The following is a 10,871-nucleotide window of genomic DNA, read 5'->3' on the forward strand; positions in this document are numbered from 1 at the left end:
TATGTTTTTAATCCAAAATCAAACCACACACAACCGTTTCTATAAAAGTTTCTTTAGACAAAATTAATGAATGCTAATAGAAAATTACTAAATTGGAAGGTGGACGGGATGTGTCAATGACTTGGCGTGAAAATGTTAAAGCACACGACGATCGACTCTTGCCACCGGCGCACGCATGGAGGGAAAAACTGTAAGCTTCAATACACACTGCGTAAGTATTTTATTATCCTTTCAATATCCCACATGAACCCATCACCACGAGGCTAATACCGAATAGGCGAGGCTCCAGCCCCATTTAAAAGGGCTGAAAATAAAGTCCAGGTAGCAGTATGCCTGTGAGGAAACGCCCAAGCAAGGAAGCGTAGCTTCGAGGCACGTACCCCGATTGATTTAAGCCAAACGGAGAAGACCCCGAATGTTTTAAGTGAAGTTTCAAACGGTCTACAATCCGTATACGGTTTGCCTGACTGCTTTCGGTGGTTAATCTCCGGAAAAATTAAGATGATACTATGTCAGTTTTATAGTATTACCTTATTTATGTATATAAGAATCGCATAAGCAGGGATTTCCGTTCTGAAGAATTGTAAGTAATCAAATATTTATAAGCATATGAAATATACACACAGCTAAAGTGTTCAACTGATGAGTGACCGAACTGTGAACGCAATGGGCGGGGCACATAGCTCAGAAAACCGATGGACGTTGGGGTCCTTAGGTGTTGGAATGATGCACTGGTAAACGCAGCGTAGTTCGGGCACCAAACGAGGTTGACAGACGACAACAAACGAGTCGCTGGGAGCCGCTAGAAACCAACAACCCAGGATCGTGTTTTATATGGAACTCCCTTTAAAACACCTTTATACAGCAGTGGACATCGTTCAGTTAATTTAATGATTGATGATGAAGCCTTAAAATATAAGAGGGAAGACAATAAGAAAATAAAAACTGGGATGAGCAAATAGCGGTTGATGCGGAGCAGGAATAAACAGTGGTCACTTTTCAGAATCTATACGAATCCCAGTTAGAGGCGATAGCGCGATGGCTGAGTTGCAACGGGGAGGTTTGGGGGATGGGCCCAACGGTGGTGTTCGCGAGCGCCGCCGCGCTGTTCCTGTACAACGAGCTGGAGGCGACCGTGTTCATAGCTGGCGACCACGGCCAGGTCTCGCTATTAGAGAAAACCCTCGTTGTGAGTTGCTCTGATTGTATTTTTTCATTCATTCATTCAATCACCAGTACATTCATTCATGCGTTCTTCTTTCATTTGTTTATAAATGCTTTTATTTGTTACAGTCGACTATGGTGCTCGGAATGTTGGCGCTGATGATTCATCTCTGGGTGTGCTCCATGCGCTTCTTTCAGTACTATCTGGACACCCTTATTAAAGATGTAAGTCAATTTAATGTCGCCTTACAGATATTTGCATGTTTTTTGGTAGCCTGATTTCTTATCCGGTGAGATACGAGATTTCCTAAGTATTTCATTCTCATTATTAAAACTTCTTTAGTGGCCACTCTCAGCATTTCATGCAAGCGTTGAACGCAGCGTTCCACAGCATCACCCGTTGGGCTCATCCAAGGGGAAGATCTCTCTAGACTTGATTCTGTATTTTCAACAATTAGATACCCACAGTTCGATTGTAAATGAGTACGTACAATATCGTCCAAATGCCAAATGCTACCTTCGGTTGGAACTTGTGTTTTTTTTCTTGTACCACTACAAGTTAGCCCTTAGCCATTATATATTGATTACCATGATTCTCTGATGTTAAAAGAATCCTGATGTTAAGTTTTACGTACTCGTGTTAACACTCGGAAAGTTTTACGGAAAGACAATATACAATATATACTGGTATATATTCTAAATAAACGTATCACTATAATGTCGTCGTATGGTAGTGGCATAAAAACAGAATTTTAAGTTTGTCTTATATACTGACATTGTTTGGGATTTGTGTATATAATTTAAGCTAACATTGGGTGTTATGGCTATTATATTAAAACCATATAAGTTTCTAGGTGGTAACAAACCATAAGACTAAACCGTTTGGCGGTACGTCTATATCAGTAGGGTGGTAACTAGCTCCTGCCAAGGCCCTTTATCAGACCAGACACTGGAAACCCAAAGTGCCAACAATGACATTACTTATTTTGCAGAGCCCGAGTATGCTGCTTGAAATGACCACAGCGAGCTTTCTGGGCAAAATGGATATAGTCCCTCTCGGCCCTTTGACCCGCTTCCTCAGACAGCAGCAGCCTCAAATCCACATAACATTGTGCTGGTTCCTGTCGCTCTGCTATGCCGACTACGTGCGGAAGCACTACTGCCAGAGGTTCAACATGCCATACCTGGAGCAGTGGTTGGTAAAGTGGATTTAACTTTTATTTTATTTTGATTAATTACCAACCATAATAATTATCTACTTAAGACGCGTTGGAAATCTGTTGGAGATCACAGTAGTTTTGCGGTGGAAAATTTTAAACCAGAAAAAAATAATACTATTTTCTTTGTATTTACATATGGGAATGTGTTATCTCTTTAACTAACAGTAGTAACTGTTAGGACAACCATTACGTTTAGTTGAGAACTTAAATAGTGAAAGGTATATGCTACAATATTTTTAAAGTCTAGTCTAGTCTCGTAGCGGGGATATCGTGGCGGGGCAGGTGATTATGAAATCCAGTTGTTTTTGACTCTAGCCAAGAAGAAAAAGAAACACTTTATTGCACGTATAACATACAGGAAAAGAAACAGTAAGGATTATATAATAAACAATGTAGACATGCAAAGGCGGCTGAAAGCAATCTTACCTTATCTTACAGGCTACCTTTGTAGAAAAGACATACAGCAAGAGAACGGGATAGTGTTGTAATATATACATAAATACCAAAATGTCTATACATTTTACAAATATATAGATCATTTAAATTAATATACTTAATATATACATAAAATATATATAAAATACATAATTGTATATGTATATAAGTAGATTTGGAACTAATTTGGCAACATTGCAATTTGCAACTATTTAGTTTAGCTCAGAGACTTGGCGCCACTGTTTCTATCAATGTCCCGTGGCATTTAGTGGTAAGGCTCAACTCACGTGAACTTAGAATGCTCTAGTTTCCTCTGGTGGTTCCGCAGGCAAACCGAGCTGCAAGAGAGCGCGGTCCGCGGCGTCAACTCCACCATGCAGCGCGTGAACAGCTTCGTCGGAGCCGTGCATCAGCGGCTGCGGGGGTACAGACGCGAGCCGCTGACCACTGATGCGCACACGTAATATGTCGCTTTGAATATAATAGAATAGAAATTTATTGTTCACTGTTTACACATAGAAAGGCAGCTGAGTTGAGCTCCGCATGTTGCTGGTACAAGCTATGGTACCCTAGTAGCACTGAGAGAAAATATTTACCCTGACCTCCCTGGTGTCTGGTTAGTGGAATGCTTCGGGTTTGATCCCCAGTGGGAACAAACAATTAAAATTATATATATAACTAAATTGTTCCCACTATAACTTATCCAATTTTCTTTGATCTCCCAATATCATCATTATTATTATTATCATATTAATATTACTCCTATTAACGTCCCACTGCTGGACAAAGGCATCCTCTACTCCTCCTAGCCTTCTCCACTCACACAGGAAAGAAGAGCACGCGGTTATCGTTAGAAGCATGCCCTTCTTACGATAAGCGCAGAAACTAGGTTTAACTTCTGCGAGTAGCAATCAATATTAAAAAGTACGTAAATCATAAACCACAACCCTGGATGTTGTTTCTATGCTTAGCAGAATATCTGATTTACGAACATTACGTAAAAACTCTTTAAAAATTTTTCGCTGTTTCGGATATGTTTAAGTCTGTAAGGCCTGAAACTCGAGTTATTGCACTTACACACGCGTAAGGACGGCAGTGTAGTGAACCAGTTGTTACCTAGAGTGGAGCGTGCTCAATGCATGCGTCATCGGTGGAGGTCCACCACGCCACTAGCGCCGCTTCCCACGAGTGGGCTGCAGCACGCGGCCCGCGGCCGGGCCAGGTGTGCGCGCGCCTCGTCGGCCAGTCCAGCGACACCACGGCGGGTGCTATTGAAAAACTCCGAGCATACATTGAGGTAGCGTATACGTCACCGTCAGCCTTCCAATTGAGCTTTTAGTGCCGGATCTCGTCCGGGGAATTTCTACTGTCATGCTTATTTCTGCCGCCCAGGTTGATGGACACAGGGCGCACTTTCTAGGAGATGTTCCTTGATTATCCTGCGAAGTGTTGCTCTATTTATGGCGATGGCATTCTACTTCTAACGGGTGGCCCATCTGCTTGTTACTTCAATTATTACTAAAAAATAGAAGATAGGTAACAAAGTGCCGCCCTGTGCCTATAAACCTGAGGTGTGTGTGTCAGAATCAGCAAAGGAATGAGCAAGCTGAAGTGGCAGTGGGTGGGTCATGTACGACAGACATCTGTCGTTGAACCGCTGGCCGTAGGGGCAGACATGTTCTTGAGTGGAGACAGCGAACCGGTAGGCGCATTATGGGACGGCCTCGAGCCCGTTGGATGGATGAACTTAAAATGATAGCTTGGGGCGGCTGGATGAGAAAAGCGGAGAACCGTTTGTGGTGCCGTGCTCTCGAAAAGGTCTATGTCTAACAGTGGATGCTTGCATTGATGATGATGATGTAGGTGTTAAGCCTCATGTGCATGCTGTTATACCTGAAACAACGTTTTTTAGCAAGAACACAGCAATGCTGTTCGGAGCCAAAAAAAAGCATAGCGGTAAAGCTTTGCAAGACGATCTCTGTCACAAAAAACTCTACTATGCTATATTAGTTATGTGCTTTCCATTAGGAAACTCGATGTTCCTGCTCTGGTCCATCGAACGCCCGCGAGTGTGTTGCTCGCTCCCCCGGGCCTCAGTCTAAGGAGGATCTACTCCGATCGACATCCATGGAGAATGACCAGCGATGAGTTGACGTCATGATCCCATCCCAACCCCATGTGTAATTTGTACCTGTAATTCAATAAACTTATACTTCCATTAATAAAGGTACTTGTTTTATTGATTTTTATATAAAACTTCATTTGTAACTTGCAAGTCTTTTTACTGATGGAAAGTGCTATAAATAAAATGACACGACACTTTATTTAATTGGGAAACTACAAAGAACAGGTTTATTGTTTTAAACAGGCATCTTGTTCTTCTTAATTCTTTCATGATCTTCACACTGTGTAAAAGAACTAATGAGAAGCAGAACTAGAACAGAACGTAGAAAATATAAAGACATAGACTACAAATATAAGTCATAGATTAGGATCTCTTAAATTAAAGCAAGTTTACTTTACTTGTGGAATTGGCCATCGATTGTCAAAATCTTTTCTGTGACTTCTTGTGCTATATCTCTTACACCATGCCGACCTGCCAACAAAAAAATTAAATTAACAACAAACAACTGCAGCTACATTATGCTGACGACACAGCAATATTGCCAGCTTACGAAGATGCAGAATCTGCCTCCCTAAACTTACAGATCGAAGTCTGGTTAGAAAAATGCTCCATAAAAGCGAATCGAAGGTAGTCTACGGATGTCTCATTCACTCTCCGCAAGAACCAGTGAAACTCTATGGGAACTACCGCAGGCCGATGATGCAAAACACTTAGGCATGCATCTCAATAGACAGCTAACATAGCGAAACAATATCTGGACTAAGCGGAACTTTGGAAACAAATCTCTACTCAATCCCACTAGTCTCTCAATCTGGACGCCTGGTATTCTTCTTCTTCTACAATACCAGATCATTTCTGCGGAGCAAATTGGTGAACAGTCCATCAGATGTGTTTCTTCCAAATTACAATCTAGGGTTATTCAAGGGGTGCATAAAAAAAATCTTTAGAAGCCGGCAACGCATAGCTCCTCTAGTGCTGCAGATATTCATAGGCGGCGGTGATTACTTAACATCAGGTAACCTACTTGCTCGTTTCCTCGCTATTCATATAAAAAAGTAAGATAGAGATCTACAAATCGATTATAAAACCGATTTGAACCTACGGGGTACAACTCTGGGGTACGGCTACTAAAAGAAACGTAGAGATTCTGGAAAGATTCCATAACAAGGCCATGAGAAGTATGTTTTATATCCCACCAGATGTGACTAACAATGATATCCAAAAAAAAATTAAATATCAAAACATTCAGAGAGGAAATAGATCATACAGTAAAAAAAGAAACCAGTGGCACAAGTCAACGACCTGACATACTAACTGGGAGGCGTCGGCAGTCTTCTATTTTCGAGACTGAAACGACACATTATTCCAAATTTAATATGTAGACTTTAGATCTACTAGAATAAATTCAACAATGGAAGATAACCTGAGACAAATAATTTAACCCACAGACGAAAAGCCCCACGTGGTGAAATAGATTGCTGAGTTGCAGTTATACAAGAAACGAAAAAATAAATAAAAAAAAGGTACTGCCAAGAAACGACATTTGTCATAGCATTGTCAATCAAAAATAATGGCAATTACGAATAACAATAAATATATAGCAATATACCATCTTAAGATCTAGACATATAAAACAGAAATAAACATGAAGAAACTTTAATTTAATGTTTAACAGTATATCCACAAAATTGATGTTTCAGCTAAGTACAGATCCCTACATCTTGTCATGTGGTATTCTAACATATTAACCTTCATTAGAACCGGGAGTATAGAGGTAGGTGTCCGGTTTAATCTTGCAATTTCATCAGTATCAAACAATTACCGGCCCACTACGACCCCACCTCAAAGAAGGCTACTTAACTATGTTTTCTTCCTTTACCGTTAAAGCAAGTGATACTTTAATTGCTTAAATTAAAAACGAAAATAACTTCGAAAAGTTAAAGGTGCCGGTCATGTTTGTCCTCCGTTCTGCCGTCCTGCATGCGTCCAAATCACAAGACTCATGATCAAACAGACAAGCTTGGTTATTACTTACTTAAAACGTAGGACGCAAAATTTAACGCCGTAACGGAGACTGGACACCGGGATTGCGCCATGCCTTTATTTTTTTTAAATATACTAAATATAATATATACTACGACAATACACACATCACCATCCAGCCCCAAAGTAAGCATAGCTTGTGTTATGGGTACTAAGATAGCTGTTTTATATTTTTATGAATATAATACATAAATACTTTTAATATTATTATTATAATTATATATATATATATATATATATATATAGCTTGCGGCACTCTGGCGTGAAACGATGAGTCCTACTTACGTCCAGAACTAGTTCACGCCAAGACGTTTAAGAGTGTGTCGTACGGCGTACCGATCATGTTATAATCTTATGACATATTATGTTTTTAATTATTTTATTTCATACGCCCTAAGTGAATAAAATAAAAAATTATGCGTCTGGCATTATTTTCTAAGAGTGTTGATGAGAGATAGGTTAGTTAATAATTTATATATGGAATCACGCGATCACAATTTCCCTCTACAGAAACTATAGACATGCTTGATTAGACAAGAAAATGTCTTTTCACTTAATTGGAAACTACATATCGCGGAAAGGCGTTCAATCCCGGGTCATGTCTATTCGAGCAGGGGCCTCTCGCTGCCCAGCATAGTATTTGCCATTTTGAGCAGCGAGAGGTCTTAGGGAGCCGTGGCTGACTTCTGCGAAAACGTCATCTCGCAGAAGGAGACCGCGGTACGGATGCGTGCTGCGGCGAAGACGATAGGGAAGAAGACTGCAGCAATTTGCCGCTTGAAAGCTTCCTCTGGGAGGGAGCGGGCAGCTGTTTGGCTAGCTACATACCCGTAAGAAAATTGGTTGTTGCAGATTATTGAATGGGCAAAATGTGGAGACAGTCGCTTGTCAGCGATCCCAACTATCGTTTGGACGATCGGCTCCGCGGCAGTCGCGCACCGCCTGATATCAACTGTGTTTAGGCGATTCCTCTTCAGGCGTGTTCCGCTCTGGGAAATCACCTTGCAGGTACTTTTATTAAGTATAGGGCTTTGTGACAGAGCTCGTCCGGGTAAGTATTACCGTTATAATTATTTCTGTTGCAAAGCAGCATTGTTTTAATGTTGTATTCCGGTCTGAGGAAGGCGTGGAGGTCGATATAATTCAATTCACGTGAGGCTTAACACCAAAGCCTGTTTATAGGCGAAGGTTTTCTATTTACCATGAGGTCGGGCATCTGCTTGTTCCGTCAATTATCAATGAGCCTGGCCAAGTTTGAAACCTGGCTAAGTTTGTTGTGGGCTCTTCTTAGACCAAGGCGCGTTTGGAACCCTCCTAGCTTTAGTTTTAATCTAACGAATGCAGTTATCACCATCACTAACAGTGTAACATGTTAAATGTATGATCGCTTCATAAGTGCCTGTAATTAGGTCTATATGAATAAAACATTTTATTTTTATTTTTACTTTAAAGTCCGCAGCTCTTGTTCTTCTTCTCCTCGTATATTTAAGATTTGACCAAGTAGAGATAGCCCTTCCCATCGCCTGCTGAATGACTCTGCGATTTCTCTCAAGACAATAGCTATCATGTTTACTTAAACCTGTTATGATATTTCAGCACTTACTGTTTCTATGGATGGTTATGTACAGTGTCCACTTGTGGACGGTCGTCGTGCACATCGTGAAGTTCCTTGTCAAATATTGTTATGAAACTGTAAGTAAAAACTGCATGTATTACACAAGTAGCTTTGGCTTATACATTTTGACCGAATTTTGATATCTTCAATCATCTGTCTGCAAGAATGTAATAACTACATACAGACAGCTTTTCCGCGCGTTAATGAATCTACGATATAACTTTTTTTTTGCAGTTTATAAAGGGTTGCCGGTAGAAATAACGTATGACACTTTTGAATACATTTTGCTAAACTAGAAATATTTATCTTATCCTATAAAACTTCGTTCAACATGTCAAAAGCAGAAACACTAGCATCTTATAATCACGCGATAGTCATGATAACTTTGACCAAAGGTATGACGTTCTCTCCGAGGCATTGGGTCAGACGCCAGTTTTGTAACCTCAGTTTGGTGTTTAAAATTTATTGACAAAAAAATTAAATACTATACTTCTAGCCCGACCAAGAAAACGGGGTGCTACTTCCCGCGCGGGATTCGACTCAGTTTGACTTGACAGTTTCCGTTTTTCCATTATGTGATACAGAACTCAAATTACTTAGTTTTTGCAGGGAAATTCATTACCCACAATCGATGACTTGGAAAGTGAGAAGTTGATGCAGCAGTGGATGCTCTGGATGTGCGCCGTGTTGCCGCTGTTGCTGTACATCCACATCCGGCCGAAGCCGGTGGCGCCGCCGCTCATGATATGGTGAGCAACATTTTTTTTAAATTATTATTTTATTTATTTCACGGTCCGTACGTACTTTACACTGCAGCACAGTCTGTCAAGCTGTAAAACAGATTATCAGCAGCTCTCGTGGACTTTTACACATTATGTACTTATGTGATAACGACTAAGACACCGGGAGGTATCTCGTATTTATTTATTTTTTTTTTATTTATTTATTTATTTGTGAACAATAACATAACTTAACCGCTAATGAATTAAAAGATGATCACTGTTAAAGTATGAAACTGCGTAACAGTGATCACGCCCACCTTCAATACTTAAAATTTACCACTGTTCACTGGATATTTATCAAAAAATCTAAATACATTCAAAAAATATTAATCAAAATAAGGTAAAAAAAAAACAATGATCAAAAGGGATGAAACATGCTAATCTTCAAACTTTGGCTGTGAATCAAATATAATTTATTTATTACTTGAAAGCTTTTTATTATATACATAAGAATCATCAGCACATTAAAGTTAGCTTAGTTTAATAAAATAATAAAGTGGTTAAATACCACTTTATAAAATAAAATATGTAACACGTGGTAACGGACTAACCCGTTGAAGGGTATATCAGTATATAAAACCTCCATCGGTTACTCCACGAAAGCTTAGTCGCTAGGTGGAAGGGTGTTAAGTAGCCTGCTATCATCACACTTAACGCCAGCTTAGGTTGACAAGGGCTAGCTGGAATTTATAAAAGTCATCTCTTTGGCAGGATAACCACGAACCCGTGGCAACGCCGCGAGATGGGCGCCTACGGCTACTACTTGAACCGCCCCCCGGCCTCGCTGCCCTCACCCAGCGCGTCCTTGCAAAAACATGCCCTCGTACTGAGGAGGGCTTTCAGCGACTCCAGCAAAGCTGTCATTAAGGAATCATTGAACTTGAAGAAGCGAAGGAATTCCAAATCTGTATAATCGTAATAAACGAAATTCAAACGACGTTCATAATTTCTTTACCAGGTTTCGCCCGCGTGCTTCGTCCGTGTTCATCATAGTTTAATAACAATCCCGTGGGAACCCGTTTTCCTGATATAAAAAGTAGCATTTTGTTACTCTCTTTTTTTTCAACTGGATAACTTCATGGCAGAAATCAAGTTGATACGTTATTTTGATAGAAGACACTTTCGCATTTAGAATAAGTATATTGTTTGTCGTTACGTAAACTATTTCGTTTCTAAGGATGGGTGAGTGTATTTAGATTATGTATTAAAATATTTTATAAGGTCAATAACAGTTTAAAAAATTCAATAAATACACATGCATCAAAAAATACAATTACATATTTCGACCGCATTCACCTTTTAATTAATTTTACCTTACCAACCTTTATCCACCATTTTAATTTTCATTTAAATTTGTTTATTTCAGGTAAGCTAAGTGAGAAATTTTTGAAATGTAAAGTCTATCCGCATGAAGTGAATCTAACCTTCAAGCGTTCAGGCTTCAAAGCAACCATGTCATATTCTATAAAATCTCCCAACACACCGCG

The 10,871-nt window shown here is 39.8% G+C and overlaps 1 protein-coding gene across 1 annotated transcript; it reads left to right on the top strand.

Annotated features, from left to right (window-relative positions):
- On the top strand, positions 1-10,321 carry LOC120628826. The gene is made up of 12 exons (XM_039897449.1): positions 1-211; positions 1,004-1,189; positions 1,294-1,389; positions 2,157-2,359; positions 3,148-3,279; positions 3,940-4,116; positions 4,848-4,977; positions 6,620-6,718; positions 7,840-7,995; positions 8,584-8,679; positions 9,212-9,351; positions 10,096-10,321. Exons 1-12 carry the CDS (start codon positions 176-178, stop codon positions 10,295-10,297), a joined length of 1,653 nt encoding a protein of 550 aa, XP_039753383.1. The 5' UTR covers positions 1-175; the 3' UTR covers positions 10,298-10,321.
- The last annotated feature ends 550 nt before the right edge of the window (positions 10,322-10,871 follow it).

This window comes from Pararge aegeria, chromosome 13 (assembly GCF_905163445.1).
Source record: "Pararge aegeria chromosome 13, ilParAegt1.1, whole genome shotgun sequence".
NCBI lineage: Eukaryota > Metazoa > Arthropoda > Insecta > Lepidoptera > Nymphalidae > Pararge > Pararge aegeria.

Coding starts and splice junctions, on each gene's coding strand:
- LOC120628826 (XM_039897449.1), top strand. CDS start 176: ATGGAGGGAAAAACTGTAAGCTTCAATACACACTGC. Junction 212..1,003: donor TAAGCTTCAATACACACTGC/GTAAGTATTTTA, acceptor GTCACTTTTCAG/AATCTATACGAATCCCAGTT. Junction 9,352..10,095: donor GCGCCGCCGCTCATGATATG/GTGAGCAACATT, acceptor TCTCTTTGGCAG/GATAACCACGAACCCGTGGC.